The 19,594-nt window shown below is 47.1% G+C and overlaps 1 protein-coding gene across 1 annotated transcript in view; it reads right to left on the reverse strand.

Moving 5' to 3' along the window:
- Positions 1-19,227, reverse strand: part of obsl1a (obscurin like cytoskeletal adaptor 1a) — a 30,230-nt gene extending 11,003 nt beyond the window's left edge. The window contains exons 1-16 of the mRNA XM_084487666.1: positions 18,696-19,227; positions 16,335-17,652; positions 15,266-15,535; positions 14,506-14,766; positions 13,652-13,960; positions 13,135-13,401; positions 12,263-12,538; positions 10,733-10,847; positions 9,973-10,133; positions 9,377-9,649; positions 7,249-7,524; positions 4,507-4,785; positions 2,963-3,244; positions 2,309-2,584; positions 1,615-1,884; positions 300-566 (exon numbers count right to left, since the gene is read on the reverse strand). Coding sequence (XP_084343792.1) covers positions 300-566; positions 1,615-1,884; positions 2,309-2,584; positions 2,963-3,244; positions 4,507-4,785; positions 7,249-7,524; positions 9,377-9,649; positions 9,973-10,133; positions 10,733-10,847; positions 12,263-12,538; positions 13,135-13,401; positions 13,652-13,960; positions 14,506-14,766; positions 15,266-15,535; positions 16,335-17,565 — 4,813 coding nt within the window. The 5' untranslated portion in view covers positions 17,566-17,652; positions 18,696-19,227. The remainder of the gene's footprint in view (positions 1-299; positions 567-1,614; positions 1,885-2,308; positions 2,585-2,962; positions 3,245-4,506; positions 4,786-7,248; positions 7,525-9,376; positions 9,650-9,972; positions 10,134-10,732; positions 10,848-12,262; positions 12,539-13,134; positions 13,402-13,651; positions 13,961-14,505; positions 14,767-15,265; positions 15,536-16,334; positions 17,653-18,695) is intronic.
- Positions 19,228-19,594: the final 367 nt, after the last annotated feature.

Consider the following 19,594-nt stretch of genomic DNA (forward strand, 5'->3'; position numbering starts at 1 on the left):
GTTCCACTAACTATGCAACATTAAACAACCTTCAGTGAGAAACACTAATATCTCCTTTTCTGAAAAGCGTGCCACATCTGTAAGAAGATATTAACCCCATGACCCTAACAACCATACATCTGGTGGTCCACAACGTCAACTAAATCAAATCACACTTATAAAACAGGAAAGTTGAACACAATGGATTCAAAACACTTCCCCACTACCCCAGTGGGAGCCTCAGTTGGGACCCCCCCACCTTCATCCACGACCGGCAGGGATCAGGGCTCCTCAGCTCTCTGGGACTCAGACTTGCTTACTTTCCACGGTGAGCGTGGCGACAGTGCGGTCGTCCAAGGACTCGCAGACATACTCTCCGGCGTCCTCGGCGGTGAGCCGGTGGATGGTCAGGCTGCGCTCCACCCCGTCGGCCCGCACAGAGAACCGCCGGCCCGGCACCACCTCCACGCCGTTCCTCAGCCACTGGACGTCGGCCTTTGGCCGACACACCTCGCAGCGCAGGGTGACCATGCCGTTAGCGTGTGCCACCGTGTCCCGCAGTGGTGTCAGGAACTTGATCCTCATTCCTGGGGAGGGGAAGGGTTCAGGGTCCGTCAGTCACGGAGGATGGAGAGACCCGAGGCTCTGGACTGTGTCTGCCGTCTGCTGGCATTCAGGATACCACGGTAAAATCCTTGTGGATGTTAAGTTACCGATTTACAGATACAGGCTTTGTGTTTGTGCTTGTTTTAGTAAACTCTCTGACATCGGTTGAGGTCTCAGTGTGAGAAAACAAACAAGCCTTTAACCATTTCAATGCATTGACCAAAAACTAATTTATGGTCAATAATCCACACTCAAATAAGTAGAGAGGGAGATCAATGAAATAAGCAGACAGTTAATTTTTCTTAGTCCTATACTGACCCTGATTTAAAATAATCATAACAAACACTGGGGCAAACATTGACGGTTAATTTTGAGTCATATACTGGCTCCGACATTAACCATCATAAACTATCAAACCATAACATAGAAAGGTACCACCTATGCTGGTAAATACTGAACAGTCCCAGATTGACCCGGACCTAAACTATCACAAACTTCATAAACTAGTCAACCGTAACAAACAGGTAGTTAATACTAGTAGTAAATACTACTAGTAAATACTGAGCAGTCCCAGATCGACCCGGACCTAAGCTATCATAAACTAGTCAACCGTAACAAACAGGTTCCCCCTTATGCTGGTAAATACTGAGGGGTCCCAGATGGAGTGCGCCGTTAGCTGCTCGGCTCCTGCTAGCGAGCCCCTGGACCAGCAGGCTGAAGTGGATCTGGTCCGTGAGGAGGACCTACCTTTGACCAGCAGGCTGAAGTGGATCTGGTCCGTGAGGAGGACCTACCTTTGACCAGCAGGCTGAAGTGGATCTGGTCCGTGAGGAGGACCTACCTTTGACCAGCAGGCTGAAGTGGATCTGGTCCGTGAGGAGGACCTACCTTTGACCAGCAGGCTGAAGTGGATCTGGTCCGTGAGGAGGACCTACCTTTCACCAGCAGGCTGAAGTGGATCTGGTCCGTGAGGAGGACCTACCTTTCACCAGCAGGCTGAAGTGGATCTGGTCCGTGAGGAGGACCTACCTTTCACCAGCAGGCTGAAGTGGATCTGGTCCGAGCCGACGTCGCAGGTGTACTCCCCGGCGTCTGAACGCCGGAGGGGCTCGATGGTCAGTGTGCGCGTGTTCCCATCCACGGCGGGGTGGAAGCGCTCGCCCTCGACGCTGGTCCAGTCCCGGAGCCAGCGCACCGCGGCTGTCTCCTTAGAGACCACCCCAGTCAGGGTGACGCTCTCGGCCTCGTAGCCCGACAACACCACGTCCTCCTTCTTGTCCACGAACGTGACCGGAGGCTCTGCACCGGAGGAACAGGGAGCACGTTTGGTTTGGATCATGTCAAGCTGTTTTAACCAGTAGGTTTGAAGGGCGATTTCTACGTCAACCCTTCGAACCCGAGGCCATTCATAGGACTTTACAGAGGAAGAAATGACATTTAAAAACATTAAAAGGACAATCATTACATGACAATGAAAGATGGAACAGAGGAATCACATTTCACCAGCATTTCCAGAAACACACACACAGAAACACATGCAACAAACTAACAAACTAGCTGCTCTAGCTTGTGTAACCAATGTTTGCACAATGCAGTTTTGAACCTTTTGAGATCAAAACACAAATATTACTGAGTACACACACACACACACACACACACACACACACACACGCACAAGCACACACACACGCACACACACGCGCGTTTGTCTCCGGGGGGCTACCTTGGATCCGCACGATGCAGACCATCTTGTCGTCAACGGCGTTGCACACGTACTTCCCGGAGTCGGCCGCCTGGACGTTGGAGACGATGATCTTGCGCAGGGTGCCGGAGGTCTGGAGTATGGTGCGGTTGTCGCTGGTCAGCTGCCTCTCGTTGCAGTACCATTGGACAGGCGCGTTGGCCCGGGACAGCTCGCAGGCCAGGATCAGGTCCTCCCCGGAGACCATCTCCTGGTACTCGGGCACGTCTGAGTTCCCCACGATGGAGACCCGCGGCTCTGGGCGTCAGGGGGCACAGGAAGTCCCGATCAGTTTGGGGTTTGCAAGATGTTTACCAGCTAACTCGTCGTTGGAACGATGGTTCATTATTCTTTTCATCAAACGATGATGGATAAAAATCAAATTCAAAACGAAAATTCTAAATTTCTGCTTCATCAACCAACAGAAGAGATTATATTTAAGTAACCATCCAAAGAACTGTACAATGCAACGATTTGTATCCGAATCTCATGTTGTTTGTTGTTGATTTACAAAAAGAAAGGAGAAGAAGAGGTCAATTTCCCCCCCAGAAATGGGCATAACCTTTACCTGAAAGTAGGTCAAGTTTGGTGACATCCAAATGAACATCATGGATTATGAACATAGATCAGGTTTACCGTCCACGGTCACCAGGAAGGTGACAGTGTCGTCCCCCACGTCCAGGACGTACTCCCCGCCGTCGGCCAGCTCGGCACTGAGGACAACCAGCGAACGGAAGACCCCTTCCTCCTCCTGGCAGAAGCGCTCGTCGTCCTCCACGTGGCAGCCATCTTTGTACCAGCTGGTGACGGTGACGGCGTCGGCGCGCGAGAGCTCGCACTCCAGCTCGATGTCGTCGGAGACAGTGAACCTCAGCTCCCGCTTCATCTCCGCCTTCTTTAGGATCCTCACCGGGGCCTCTGGGGACGGGGAACCACTCAGGTCAGGAGTTAGGCCAGAAAGAGTTCATATTTATACCAATACTATGGATCAATGGGAGGGAAGCTGAAAGTCTGCTTTCATTAATGAATTGACTTTTTCATTATTAATGTATTAATTAATATGTCAGTAGAGTAGACAAAAGACTGAATTGGAGCTAATATTACAATAACAAGCCGGCTAATAATACATGGAAATTATATTTTTTATATAATAATTTGAATGTCAGTAGACAACAGACTCAATAGGAGAGAAGCTAATATTATCTTAACCACTAATTAATAAGTTGTATTGTGTTCAGTGTTACTATGAATGTAATCAATATAGTGTATATTATGATAACTATGATAACTACGAGTTCATATGTTGTGTATATGAATATAATTATTGTAATAATAAATATAACTAATAAACAGAAAAAAAGAGATGGGACTATATCATCTATAATAAAGATATAGAAACAGTTGTCTGTGAATTTATTCACAGACAACTGTGAATAAATTCACAGTTGTCTGTTCAACAATCAGACATTATCCCTCCTAAAGTACGTTAAATGTTTTCTTAAACTATTTGTGTTATTATCACTATTTATAACACTATTTGTGTTATATTTATGTTATTATCATATTATAAAACGGGTTGCTTAAATCAAGCGATCTCATTGGTTCCCAACTGTTGTATATTGAGTGTATACACACAGCTATGATGCCCGTTCAGTTTACAGAGTTCAGTATCACTCCGCGCCTAACTTGAACTGTTGTTTATTTATATATAAAAGCAATAGCATAGTTCACTGAAGCCTAAAAATATGTTGATTGCTGGAGAGGGTGGAAATGTTGTAAAGCAATAGGCACTCGATAGTAAGCTAAATTGCCGGCGAACCAAGCTACCGTCTCTAGCCTAACCTTCTCTCTGAAGGACACTACAGTGTGTTGCATAGCAACCGCCGTACACTTTGCAGGCAGCCAGGAGGGACTACTTTTTTGTATTCGTTAAAAAAAATGCTTTTCCGACTTTCTCGCTTTTTCAAAATTGAGGGTGTCTATGACTTTCATTTCGCCATACTTACGTAACCGTTTTATAAAAGCAATAGATCACTTCAGTCAGTGAAATGTTCTGATTATACCACAACAACGCCCCTTAACTGTGGTATAATGAGAACATACCACAGCCTGTCGTGATCTATTGCTTAATTATACTATAGCAGTAGCCATAGCTATCACAGCTTTCCGTTTCTTTTCACCTGTAATTTTGACCGGGAAGTCCATCACGTCATCGACCGCGTCGCAGGTGTATTTCCCAGAATCCCCCGGGGCTGGCAAGAGGAGGGTCAGGCGCCGGATCAGCTCGTCCTCGGTGATGGTGACATTGGCACTCTCCTGGATCTCTAGTCCGTCCAGCAGCCAGCGGACCATGGCACCAGGGCGAGACACCTGGACCTCCAGGATCAGTGGCTCCCCGGAGACGCCCTCCAGACTCTCTCCGGAGCCCCCCCTGGGGGAGGCCAGCTTCACCGGCGGCTCTGAGGAGGCCCGGAGACAGCGACACACAACATCGGTGGTCGAAGTGCTCGTGGACTGTGTGTGGGTGACGGCTGGTTGAAGCAGCCTCACCTGCTGGGGCCTCATGTACAAAGACTTGCGTGGATTTCTGACTAAAACTTTGCGGACGCCAAAATCTGGAAAGCTGCTGCGCACAAATAAATCCGGATGTATCAATCCTTGCGTAAGCACGATTTCACGCAGATTCTCTTTGTACATCCCAATTAACGTGAAATTGAGCGCACATGCACGAGCCCGTCTCTCCACCCAGTCTCCTCCCTCATTTAATATGCTAATTCGTATAAATAGGCCTGCAGTAGTGCACTCGTTAGGAGAAAGGAGAACATGGAGAAAGGAAGAAAAAATAACTTTAGTGAATGCGAGGTGGAGGTGCTGATTTCGGAGGTAGAGGCCAGAAATACGATCTTGTTTGGCTCTCTTTCCTCCGGAATCAGCACCAAAAGCAAAAAACTGGCGTGGGAAAACGTTGCCAAGTCGGTCAATGAGGTTGGGGCGGAAAGCCGAACTGTGGCTTACATTAAAAAAAAGTGGTCGGACATCAAGGTGGATGTAAAAAGAAAGGTCTCTGCTCTGACCCCGGAGAAGCGTGGGTCAGAGCGCAGCGGGGCGGAGTCTGGGAGCTCGCCCTATTTGAGCAAAGGGTGGCAGCTGTGATTTGGGATCGGCTCTTTTTCGTCCAAAAAATCATAATAGTCGCGGAACACCCGTTAATTTTGAATGCGACCATCTTCTAACAAGGCCAACACTGCCATTGTCAACCTATCGATTATTGCCACATTTTGCGCATGCTTTTATATTCTCATTTATTTGGATGCATGCTGACGATAGGTTGTATCCATACACCCAATGTGTCAATAATATGTACATAATTCGAAATTGGCCGACTGGTTCATTGATGGATTGATTTTAAGTAACAATGGCTTGTGCTTACTCCACTCAACATCACATAATAATATTGCAGTCAAGAATTTCACAACAAATGTGTGAAGAGAGATCATATGTCATGCGTGGTCCGGAAAATATGTAACGTTTAATAAACAAGCCATCACTGAAAATAATATTGCTGGGGCTTCCTTTTAATTCCAATATTGACAATTTAGTTTTATGGGTCTGTTTAAGTTTAGCCTAACAACAGTGTCACATTATGTGTCTCGACAACAATAACGCATGATTGAAGCGCATTTAAGATCACGCATTCCGACGTTCAAATCCACTTTGATCTCGCCTCATATTGCAATATTACTTCATGACTCGTGATTGCGTAGGCTTAATGTTGTTGCGCTGCATTGCCTGTATGTGCCGCCAACTGACAAAATGCAGCAGAAATGTGCGTAAGCCAGGCATTTAGTTTGCGTGGAGAACCGCACTTTCTCACGTCAAGTCAGTCTTTGTACATCCGAACGTTTGCGTGAGAAGTTGCTTACGCAGCTTTTTTGTGCGTAAGCAAGCTTTGTACATGAGGCCCCACCTGGCCTGAAGTAAACTGATTAGCTCTGGGGCTGGTGAGGCTGCACACCTGTGGTGCGTTGAGCAATCAATGCGCAACATATTGAACCGTCCGTCACCGCACACACTCAGGAGAGCTCTGACATGTAAGCAGGCAACACCTGCTCTGTGTGTCATTGTACTCCAAAACTCTGCAATAAAGTGTTTTAAACATGTTCCCCCTGTGTCCTGGTCCTCGGAGGAGCCAAGTAAAGCCTAGGTGGCGTGTAGCAGGCCCATGGGTGTCAGTTTGGTTTGAAATGTGCTGGGGACAGAGACGCATTCAAAAGTGCATTTTCAGAAGTGCTGGGTACAATGAGGGAGAGAGAGAAAGACATGAGGCAAAGAGGAGGAACTGAAACTGAAACTGCCTCTGTCTGTATTGTATAATAAAGTTTATTATTATTATTTAGTTTTTTCATGGGCTGTTGTGGCACTACTGGACAGGACAGTGAGGAGAGATGGGGAGATGGGAGAGAGAGGGACAGAGGGAGAGAGGGAATGAGGAAGTACATAACCGTAGGTGGGAATCGAACACGGGTCTCTACCTGGCCAAATGACTACCAGCTAAAAAGGTACTCGATTGCCAAATGTCCGGGCATCCTTGAGCAAGATACACCCCTCACCCCAACCTGCTGCATAACACTATGCAGATTAAGTCCTGTATAATAGCTGGGGTTAAAGACTGTGAAATTCACAGTAACTTACTGGCAGCAATTTAGAAGTAACTTACTGTAAAAACAAATCACATTATTGTAACTGTAAAATAAATCACAGTTGTATGTACTGTATTTTTGGTTACAGTAGTAAAAAAAAAAAAACACAGTAATTAACTGTGCAGAAACACAGTAAATGACTCCGGATTTCACAGCAATTTTTTACAGTGTAAAATAACTACACTCAACACATCAACATCAACACTTAAATAAGAGTCTCACCTGCGACGGTGACCAGGAAGGCCACGCAGTCATCCTGGGTGTCGCACACATACTCCCCGCCGTCGCCCCCGGAGACGGCCGGGACCACCAGGCTCCGCCGGGCCCCCTGGGCCTCCAGCTGCAGGCCGGGGCCCTCCTCCACCTCCAGCCCGTCCCGGTACCAGCGCACGAGGGCGTCCGGCCGGGACAGCTGGCAGGACAACTCCAGCCGCTCCGCCGGCCGCAGGGTCAGCTCCAGCTCCGAGGCCTCGGGGGACACGATCCGGACTGGGGCCTCTGATAGGACCGTCAGAGGAGGAGGGCGGAGCTTAACATTAAGGACCGTGGTGGTTCGTAGTATAATGTTTCTGATGAAATCACTGTCTTATAATAGAACGATTGATGAGTTTGATTGAACTTCAGGGATAACAACGAACTTAGAATGGAAATAAAGAATTATATAGATATCACCATGAAACTTTCTCAGTTGATTACTTATGTTAAGATGATGATTTTGTATTTTAATGTTTACATATGCAAATGAGGCCATATCTCATTAAATATGCTCTAATTTGCATACACACAAAATCCGATCGATTTTTCCAATGAAAACCTTTAAGGAACCTGGTAAGGAGGCAGTATTGACACATTAGACCATTGCTAGATTCGGTGGTCCAGTCTCTAATCGATAAAATTTTATGATACGATACAAGTTATTGTTTTATTGATCAGGCTATGGTATTAGATATTTAGCTTTTACTTTTCATGAACCTATTTAGTCCAGACACTGAATTTCATGGTCACTTGCTATTGTACTCTCCATTGATCACTTTACTCTCCCACTGTGAATGACAATACTCGGACAATACTAGGAAATACCATTCCTGGTCTCAATACAGTGCTTGGGGAACCTGATGCCACTCATAGTGACCTAAAAGATACTGGGACCGAGTTCTTTGTCACACTATATTGGCAGAAGAAGGCCAAGTCGATGAATAACACTCGCTACCAGATCTACAGTCGCAGCAAAAAGCCTCCTAAACTTAAAAAGCTTCCTCCAACTCATCATCTTCAGGTCATGTTGTGGAAGGCTGCAGGTCAGAGAGAGCCTCCTGCAGAGGCCAGAGACATCACAAAGTTTGGATGGAAGGTTGCCATGCTCGCTCTTGCCATCCAGGCAGTGGCTTCAGTAAATCTACTTGATGTCACCAGCTGTAGCTGCAGCACATTGAAGGCCTGCAGCAAAGGAAACTGCAGCTGCCATGCTGCAAGTCTCAGTTGCACTGACTACTGCAAGTGTGAATGGGGTGAGGTCCGCTACTGCAACCCATTCACAATACATACAAATAAAGACCAAGAAGATGATGAGACTGAAGGGAATGAGGAAAGAAATTATGAAGTGGTGGAAGGAAAATGGTGAAGGCTATTGAGTGGGATTGTGTGGTTGTTGTTAAATATATGTGTGTGTGTGTGTGTGTGTGTGTGCGTTTGCATACTCTATATAGTTATTTTACAGCGTGTATGTGTGTGCGCATGCTGTTTGCAGTTCTTGTATATAGTTATTGTGTGTGTCTGTGTGCATGCTGTATAAAGTTCTGTCTTTTGCTGTATATAGTTCTTGTGGGTTTGTGTGTATGTGCATGCTGTATATAGTTGTTTTGCATGTTGTATATAGTTCTTGTATATAGTTATTGTGCATTTGTGTACGTGTGCATGCTGGATCTAGTTATTTTGCATATTGTATATAGTTCTTGTATATAGTTCTTGTGGGTTTGTGTGTGTGTGCATGCTGTTATATAGTTATTTTGCATGGGGCACTTAATTTCTTAATCCGTCCGTCCATAGGTCAACACTGCCTCCAGGTTCCTTAAAGGTTTTCACCAACTCAACTTATGCAAATTTCTCAAAGTGCAACTTTTAGCAACCAAGTTAAATTCCATCCATTAGGCCTATAGATGACATTTCTGCAATAAAACTTTAGGGTACTCAACATTTCTGGGTTCAAGAAATTACGACTAGACTATAAACTAAAAATATCAAATCAGAAGCATGTCACAGTGTTTTTTTTTTCTTTCTAAAAACACAAGATATCCCTCCAACTATCCTTCAAATGAACGTTTCAACGTTCTGCCATCCCAACCCCCTGTACCTGCGACTGTGAGCTGGAAGAAGACGGAGTCCCCGTCCGTGTCGCAGACGTACTCCCCCGAGTCCCCGGGCGCGGCGCGCAGGACGCTCAGCCTGCGGTACGGCCCCTCGCTGGCCAGCCGCACGTTGTGGTCCTCCTCAACCACCACGCCGTCCTTGTACCAGCGCACCGTGCCTGTGGAGCGCGACAGCTCGCACTGCAGCAGGACCTCGTCACCGGTGTGGCGGTCCATCACCACGTCGTCCCGCGGCTCCACGATCATCACCGGTGGCTCTGCGGTGAAGAGGGGGGGGGGGGGTTCGCAGGTAGTCGTGGGAAATTTGTGTTAAAAAATAACAAACACAAACAGGATATTTCTATCCTTCTGTCTGGCCGTCTATTCCTCACAAGACCCCAGACACCTCCTCTCCTCCACCTCCTCCTCTCCTCCTCTCCCCCTCCTCTACTCCTCCCCCCGTACCACTGCCCCCCCTGCTCTCCTCCTCCCCCTGTCCCCCCGCCTCTCCTCCTCCCCCATTCCTCCTACCCTCCTCCTCTCCCCCACCTTTCCTCCTCCTCTCCTCCTCCCGCCCTCCTCCTCCCCCCTCCCCCCGTACCTCTCACGTTGACGTCAAACTCCACGCTGCGGTCGCCGCAGCGGCAGGTGTAGGCGCCGGCGTCGGCCACCTCGGCTGAGCGGATGATCAGCCTCCGCAGCGCGCCCTCCGCCTGCAGGGTGAAGTTATCACTGGGCTGGATCTCATGGCCGTCCTTCAGCCTGTAAGGGAGAAGGAGGAGGATGTGGTGAGGGGAGAACACCACCATGGGGAGGAGGAGGAGGAGGTGGAGGAGGAGGTGGTGGGGGGAGCACGCAGCAATGGGGAGAGAGACAGAGGAGAAAGAGGAGGAGCAGGAACAGGAGTAGACGGAGGAGGTGGTGAGGGGAGAACACCAACATGGGGAGGGAGTAGGAGGAAGAGGTGGAGGAGAGGGGAGAACGACATCATGGGGAAGGAGGAGAAAGGAGGAGGAGGAGGTTATGGAAGAATCCATCAATGGGGAGAAGAGAAGAGGTGGTGAGGGGAGAACCCATCAATGCGGAGGGAGGAGAGAGGAGGAGGAGGAGGTGGTGAGGGGAGCACGCATCCATGGGGAGGGAGACAGAGGAGAAAGAGGAGGAGCAGGAAGAGGAGGAGGAGGTGGTGGTGAGGGGAGAACACCAACATGGGGAGGGCGGAGAGAGGAGGAGGAGGAGGTGGTGGTGAGGGGAGAACCCATCCATGGGAAGGAAGAAGGAGGAGGAGGTGGTGGTGAGGGGATAACACCACCATTGGGAGGGAGGCTAGAGGAGGAGGAGGTGGTGAGGACAGGACGTACCACACGACGACGGCGTCAGCGCTGGAGACCTGGCAGTGGAGCACCACCGGGTCCAGCTCCATGGAGCTCCTGTGGAGGTCTTCCTCTGGGACGGGACTGAACTCCACCGCTGGGCCTGGGCAGGAGAGTGGAGAGGGGAGGGAGAGGCGGGGGGTGAGACTTCAGATCAGATGGAGACCCCGAGCAAATGTGTCAGTAGAGACTGAAACTGAAAGTAAAACTGAAGGTGAAACTGAAACTGCTGCCCAGATTGTGACTCAAAACTACACTGGGAGTAAGTTATGTGTATTTATCGTGAGTCCTGCTTGTGGTAGGCTATCGTGCAGCTGACATTATAAGCTAATAATATATCACTGAGATCTGGTCTCTTCTGGGTGTAATTTAAACCTTTTACAGCATGAGTGTGGTTTGAATGTTAACCATATAACCATTATTATTAGTAGATTGTATAATTCATTCCATTATTGTTCTGTGTCTTCATGGTAAATTCACAGTTTGAAGTGAAGACATGCACAGGTTTAAACAGAAACCCCAGATTAGGAATTCAAACAATGGCAAAGATACACACGATGTGAGGGATTTCAAGGAAACTGGAGAAACAATATCATATTCAGTATATTGATTGTTATTATTAGGATGATCACAGTAGAGTGACACATCAGAGGAAGTACTCACATTAGAAGTTAAAGAAGAATTATTGGGTTTTTAAAAGAGTGAAAGATAGTTCAAGGCAGTTTAAAGGGAGAGTGACCCTTTAAACCAGGCTCCATTAAAGACGAACACAAATGGCACACAAATGAACACAAATGACTCGCTGTCGAAAACCCTCCGATAGAACCACCATCTATCCGGCCAATCACCTTTAACCTCGACCTGAAACGTGGCAACATCGTCTGCCATTTGACACGTGTAAACTCCAGAGTGAGAGAGCTCGGACGATTGGATGACCAGCGCCCTTCTATGCCCCGCCTCCAGCAAGTCTATCCCTGGTTGGTTGAAGATCTGTTCGTCATCCCTGTACCAGAAGACCTGGGCGTAAGGGTTCGTAATGTCGCACTCAAGCGTGACGGGTTCCCCTTGATCGTGGACCTTGGTTCTCTCCTCTTGGGGAACGTCGTAGAATTTGTTGATTTGAGGAGTGGCTACGGTTACTTTTGAAAGTGGGTTAGTAGGAAATTAAATGAATATTTGGTGAACGTTATTTATGTGTAGTATTGTTGGCAATTGATTAAAAAAGGCAACTTGTATATCGATGTATTAATCAAAAGAGGCCCTCGACTTCTCACCCATATAATCCAAAATGGAATGAAAATGTTTTTTGGATGAAAGCTTAGGTTCTGAGAACCAAATATATGTAGTATTTCCTGCAAATAGGATTTTTTGGAAAGCAAAGCAAATCCCTTTACAGATTTGCTCATTTATTATGAGTTGTATTGCCAGAATGGAGGGAAATTAATGATGGCAACGAATATCGGAAAATCTTTAAATTGTAATTTCTTCTGCGTTCATGGACGTAAAACACACGCTTACCTGCCACCTGCACGTTGAACTGAACAACATCCTCCGCGGCCTTGCAAGTGTAAATGCCAGAGTCGGACGCCTCGGCGGACTGGACGACGATCCTCCTCATCTTCCCCTCTGATTGGATGGTGAGGCCGTTGTTTGCCTGAAGCTCCGCCCCGTCTTTGAACCAGCTGACGTGGGCGAAGGCGTGGGAAACCTCGCAGTACAGGACGATGGCGTCTCCGGATGCCAAAGTCTTCTCTCTGTCCCGCTCCGACTGGGGGCTGAACTTCACCTCGGCAGCTAGTGAAACCAGTGACAAGGGTGTGAAATGTTCAGTTCCTTACTTAAGGACAATACGTCTGCGTGATCAAACCATCATTACCAATCCTCCTGGCTTCAATAAAACATACATTACCAATATGTTTTGTCAAAATTACTTCTTTTTTTTACAGATTTTGCTGAAGAGCATTTAGCATTTAATATGCAAATATGTATATAGTATATATAACATAAATATACAATAGCAATATAGCATTTTCGTCTTTTGGAATGAATGTAAGTTTGTGGACAAACTAACCAATTGCCAGTACAAAGTATTGAATGTCAAAATGTTTAAAAGAAGTGCTATATTGTCCTTATAGTTATTTTCATACTCCCTGTTTGGGCATGTGAAGACAAAAAGAAAGTTCAATCCTAATAATGTGGACACTTCCACACAGATATACATGAACAAACACACACAATGTCATCAATAGGCATTTTGGGGACCCGAATTAACTTCAAAATAAGAAATAGTGTGGAACAAAAGTACTGGAAATCCCATCTTTTTCTGTGCTTTTAAAGTGAAGATCTCTTAAAAGGCAAAAGTGGGAGATAAACCAAAGTAGGACACGTACTTTGGACGTTGAGAACGGCCGAGTCCCGTACTCCGTTGGCAATGAAGGTGACCTCGGCCGCATTGTCAGCCACGCGGGTCTCGCCGATGACCAGCGAGTGCTGGCCCTGGGCCTGCCGGATGGTGTACCGCCCACCCTGCTGCAGCTGGGTGCTGTTGAGGAACCAGGTGCCAGGTAGGGAGGCCGACAGCTCCAGGGAGAAGAGAGCCTCCTCTCCTTCTGACACCTCGCAGCCCTGCAGCCGCTGACAAATCTTAGGCCCAGGAACTGGAGGGGAGCAGCCAGGCATAGGGGTAAGGGGTAAAGCACTTTATTATGTTCGGTCCTTAACTTTACTGTTTACATCACTAATTACAGTCATTTGGCAGACAACATGCCAAATGCCGCTTGTATGTAAAATAGAAACTGGACGGAGTAATCTGTAGCAAGTAAGAATGAAGCAATAAACGTCAATGTACAAAATGACCTTAAATATAACATTTGTATTCACATAACCTTGACCGTCGGCCACACCCACCCAAATGGACGACATTGGGGAACTCAACATGGCCACTGCGGCCGTACTTGTTGATGCAGCAGACGCGGAAGCGGTAGTTCCCCTCGCAGGGCACGCTGTCGCCCGTCACCTCCGCCTGGGTGGCAGTCTCGGAGGTGAAGCACTTGCTCCACTCCTGGGAGCCCGCCTCCTGCCTCTCCACCACGAAGATTGAGCGGGTGGTGGCGGTGGTGGAGGGGGCCGCAGGGACCCAGGAGAGCAGCACCCCGTTGGGGTACTCCACGTCCATCTGGACCCCCACAGGGCAGGTCGGGGGGCTGTGACGGGCAGCTGTACCGGGACACAGGTCACAGTGGCTGGTTGAGGTTAGGGGTTCACACTTGATAGTAGAGACAGTCTCAATGGGGGTTTGAACTTTGCCACATTCAGGGTGGATTCTTAATCGTACACTAAAACCTAAACTGTGTGAGCCCTCAACGTCTGAGAAGAATTGAACTACACTAATATTTTCTATAAGCTGGAAGAACAGTTGAAGTCTAATATGAATAATGGCAGGAGCAAATCATTCCAATTTGTGTCTTTCTCATGTTTATGACAAAAAAAGTTTGCATAAAATTGACATTTACATTTAGGGCATTTAGTAGACACTTTTACCCAAAGCGACTTAAATAAGTACATTTGTGAAAATAAAGAGAAACAAGATATTGCTGTCGGTACAGTAAGGATGTTCATAGAACCAGTAGCATAAACACAAACACTAGCGTGCATATATTGTATTGTTCCAATTTTCGAAGGCTGCCGGTTCCATCCTGTATCAAAATGTCAGTTGCTCAGATAATAGCTAAAATAACTCAATAGTACTGCCTGAACTTTACCTTTGACTTTAAGACGACAGGACGTCTTTGATCGCCCCGTCACAAAGGTCACGACCCCTGTGTCCTGGTGGGCCACGTTGACAAACACCAGGACGTGGGTTTTGTTAAAGGACTTGAGGATGGTTTGGTGCGTCTCACGGAGCTTCAGGCCGTCCTTGAACCAGTGGACCTCCAGGTCGTCTGCCTCCACCTCCACGCAGAACGCTGCGTTCTCCCCCTCCAGCACCTCCAGCTTTCGGGGGAGTTTGCGCACAATCGTCCCTGATAGAGAAAGACAAGTCTGTGTATTAGTCTTTTTATTTATTATTTGTTGTCATACACACAGGCCTATTATTAGCCATGTGTCTTTGCTAATGCATTAATTTATATAAATATGGACACCTTTATTGCGAATACACTGTCCTCAACAGCATGCATTAAAGGTGCGATATGTAAATTATTCAGTTTGAAATGTGCTCTAAGTGTACAGTGAAACTAAGTTCAATCTTAATCTTGCATATTGTACCTTTAAAGATTCCCCAAAAATTTATTTGAATGTATACTTTTAGAAAAAAATCCCTTATCTTCTCTTATCTTAATCTTATCTTATAGAAATAAAAAAGCACAATTTGAAAACTTGCACGTTACCTTTAATCGTCAAAAGAAAAGTTAAAAGGGAGCAATATACTTCAATGTATAAAATTAATGATGAGGAGAGAGTTTTTATCTTATAGAAAAAAAAAGTGATCATCATCACACAGTTTGAAACCATGCCCGTTACCTTTGACCGTGAGCTCTGCGATGCTCTTCCCGCCGTCGGGCATCTCACAGAGGTACACCCCGTCGTCATCCGCCCCCACGTCGCGGATGGTGAGCCGGCACCGCGTCCCCTTCTGCTCCATGCCGTATTTACTGCTGGCTGCCAGCCGCTTGTCCTCCAGGTACCACGCCGTCGACATGACCTCGTCCGGCACATCGCACTCCAGCACGGCCACGCCGCGCTCGCTCACCTCCACGTCCGTCAGCGGCCGCTTGAAGCGCACCGCCGGACCTGCCGGCGGTGGGGGGAGGGTTGTGGAGGGATATGGTTAAGACAGCCATTTTATTCAGCCTTCGCCAAACTAAACAGTTTGGAAAGCAGATGACAATATAAATTATATTGTATTCTGAACAAAGATGTACATGTAAACACAATTTCTTTTTTTTTTTCAAACTTCATGTTTACATGCGCAGCCTCTAATTCATTTAGCAAACACCCTCTCTTAACTGACACAGGTTGCTGTTATTCAACTCGCTGACCAACGATTTGGCTAAATCTGTTTTGTCATGGCGGTCCATCGCCAAAAATATGATTTTCTCAGCTGTCCAGTGTTGACCCCAGATGTACTCAGTGGTTATAAAGGGCTTATGATTAAACAGTTAACTATTGCAGAGGAGGGTTCAGTACTCTGTTATGATCTCATAAATATTCTATACAAGACATAGAAAACAAATATAATTAATTACCAGGACACTACAACAGAGTCTAAAACAATTTGAAGTAACACATGACAAAAGATAAACTTTCATATTGAACAAAAATACTGTACTACTCATCTTAATCTATACTGTAATGGATTATTCTGCCTTTTACTGACATGGTAAATTAAGTATTGAGTATTGTTTTCTGTGTTTTATCAAAGTGAAGGTCATTTACATTTTTTACATATTCAGTACTGTAATACTTAGGAAGCTTGTTACTTATTATACTTCTTTCTAACATCCAGCATTTATGAGTACAATCCTACAGCATCAAGGACACAGATTTTGTAAAATCACTGAATTTGACAAAGAGAGGAAGCCCCGCCTACCTTTGACGGACAGCTGAACAGCGCTTAGTGTGTTCCCCAATGCGTTGGATGCGGCGCAGACATAAAGCCCCGAGTCATGCACCTTACTGTACAGGACCTTCAGAGTGTAGTAGCCCTCTCTGTCCTCAAAGATGTGATGACGCCTCCCGGCATCTAGAGGCACTCCGTCTTTCTTCCAGATGATCTCGGGCTTCGGCTTCCCGGTCACAAAGCACCGGAACTTGGCGTGCTTCCCCTCAGAGACCGCAAACTTCTTGACCTTGGCGGCGTTCTCAGACGGTTCCTCCATGTACCTCAGCAGACTATGTCGTCCGCTGCGCCCCTGCTTCGGAGACCACTGGTTGCCCGATGACTTCTTGCTCTCCCCTCGCTCCGGGACCGCCTCCACCAACAGGACGGCACCCGCCAAGGCCTGGCCATGGCAGTTGGCAGCGCGGCACGTGTACACGCCCTTGTCGGGCAAGCGTGTGCGGAAGATCTTGAGCTGGAACCAGTTGCTGTCCTGGATGCTGACACTGTAGTGGGCGCTCTCAAAGATGTCGTTGAGCTTCTTGCCATCCTTCTCCCAGACCACCTCGGGCAGCGGCGTCCCCCACAGCTTGCAGGAGAAGGCTGCATCCTCCCCCCGGTCCACGCGCAGCGAGATGGGCTTGATGAGGAACCGCGCCGCGTCGTCCGCAGGTAGGCCCACGCGTCCGTAGTCTTCCTCCTGGAGAATTCGCTTGACCGCGACCTCGGTGTTCGGATTCTTCACACATTCTCCATTCGACTGCGCTCTGGACTCACTACCGTTCAGGTTCCCCGCCGTGGTTTGTTGCCCGCTGACGTAGCCATTGAGCTGTCCCCCCGATCCCCCGTTTTCCAGGTTCCCCGATGGCCTTGTGCCATTGTGTACCCCCGCATGTGTGGACCCCTCCTGCTGTGGAGTGACCGCTCCTTCCACCTTGAGGGATGCCGCTGCGTACGTCTCACCCACGCTGTTCCTGGCCTTGCAGGTGTACTGACCGGCGTCCTGCGGTGTCACTCCGCAGATGGTGAGCAGGTAGGCTTTCCCGTCCTCCGAGATCTGGTAGCGTCCTTCGGACAGGATCTGGACGTTCTTGCGCTCCCACACCACGTCCGGTCGCGGGTCTCCACCAATCTGGCACTTGAGTGTGGCGTTGACACCGCACTGGGCTACCACGGGACGGGGGTAGCCCAGGACTCGGGGGGCTCCTCCGAAAATGTCCATGATGGGAATGGTCTCAGTGTCTGCTAATGGAGGATGTAAAGGAAAGAACTGTTGTTCTGAACGTTATTGGGATCTTCTGTGGAGGAACTGCAAGGGAAAATATGACCAAGGTTAGTGGAAAATCTATTCTTCATGAAGTTCACAACACACTATAAAAGGCATTTTTGGATTGAAAATGGCACCTGCAATCTATTTAAACGAAGGGGAAGGATTTAAAATGTTATTGCATTTATGGTTCATAAGCTAGAATGTAGCTGCAGAGGCAAAACATTCATATGGAATGTATCCATTAAAGTTATTTTCCTATTCATTATGCTTTCGAATTAAAGACAAATAAAAAAGAAGAAATGCTGCTTTGACCAAAAATATGGGGACAGAAAATGAAAAGTTTTCTCCAAACTCCAGTCTTCTTCCCAGAGTGTGTGTGAGTTTCCCAGCTGGTGCTGCTCTTCACTGAAGGGATTATTTATAAAACCAGTCTGTCCTAAAAAAGCTGTAACAGAGGCCATATGTCACAGGCCCCAAGAATGGACTCCCACCACACCTGAATTCTGTCCCCTCAAAGAACTCTGTGATACATAATCCACAGGCCTTTAGCCTCTGATGACCTATGCTGTCTCATAGGACAATACTCTAAAAGCAGATGTTAGTCAGAGTATGAGTAAGACCTGAGGTTCTAATCAAATGACTTTGTTTACTTTGACAAGATAGCTAGCTGCTGCAGAGCTAGCATAGAACCCTAACTGTAACGCAAATGCATTTTGTTTTTGTTTTATGGGATCGCTTCTTGTTATTTTTTCATTGACTGTCAACTAATAAAGAGGTAACCTATTCAGATTGTGATTCAGGTTTAACCCTATAGATTTCCTGATGGCTCGTTATTTTCTACAGTTTTTAAATAAGTCCAAAACTGATCAGGGGCATTTTAGGCACTGTGTTACTAATGATAGTGATATTGTTCTTCATAGTGTTATCGTTTGTTGGCATAAACATAGAACACCATTTTGACAGAGCATAATATTGGCTAATAAAGAATCAAAGTTATATATATATATATATATATATTGCATAAATTAAGTACATTTTAAACCATTGCATATTGCAAGAGTGTAATTAAAGGATACACTTACCGGCGTTGTCTGCGTTCTCTTTACATTAGCACCAAAAATCCTTAACTTCAAGGTTCACCCTGAAAAAAAAGCTTCAACTCTCCTCAGCTGGACTTCAATGGGAACAACCTCTGACCTCACTCTCGGTAACTTCGAGAACCCCGCTAAATATGGCGAACGCTGTTGTGCGTGGATCAACACTATTGCCACATCTCTGTGAGTTCTGAAGGTCCAGTATGACCAGACCTCAAACAACAGAGGTACAAAGGTTCCTCAGGTGAGCATTACACGAGCCTCACAAGAGACTTGAAAACTGGGGACCGGTGTTTTCTTCGTGGGGACTGTAGACCTAGTCCTAGCCGGCTAGAAGGGGATTTCCAGAGGTTAGGGTCCGTTCCTGGAGGTATCACCACTCAGAATAGCAGAAAGTGAGTCGTAGAAAGTGGCAGACAGGATTCCAAGGTGGTAGGGATCATGCCTGCTGCTCACTGATGAATGCTCTGTCCATGCGTCTCCATGTCCTCATAATGTCATTGTCCCCGAACCGAGGAGGATGAAGAGTGGGTGTGAGAGAGTGAGTAAGACAGAAAAAGTAGAGAGAGATTTGGGGGGGGCTGTGAGTCTGAGAGAGAGAGAGAGAGAGAGAGAGAGAGAGATAGGCAAGGCATGTCTAAATGCTTTAGCAGCTGTCACTGCTAGAGACAACCTAAAAATACCCCCCCAGCTTCGATGACAGAAGGGTAGATAAAGTTAGCTGCCCCACTAACAGAGGCACTGCCGCCCCCCGCCACCCCCAAAAAACAAGATAGCTGGGGGGAAGGCTGGAGCTCTGGGATGGATCAGAGCTAGCTTAACAGATACCCAGAGCTTGAGCTCTGAAGGGAAGGACAAATAATATTTAAATATAGAGCTGATCATAG

The sequence above is a fragment of the Micromesistius poutassou genome (assembly GCF_964030765.1).
Source record: "Micromesistius poutassou genome assembly, chromosome: 24".
Classification (NCBI taxonomy): Eukaryota; Metazoa; Chordata; class Actinopteri; order Gadiformes; family Gadidae; genus Micromesistius; species Micromesistius poutassou.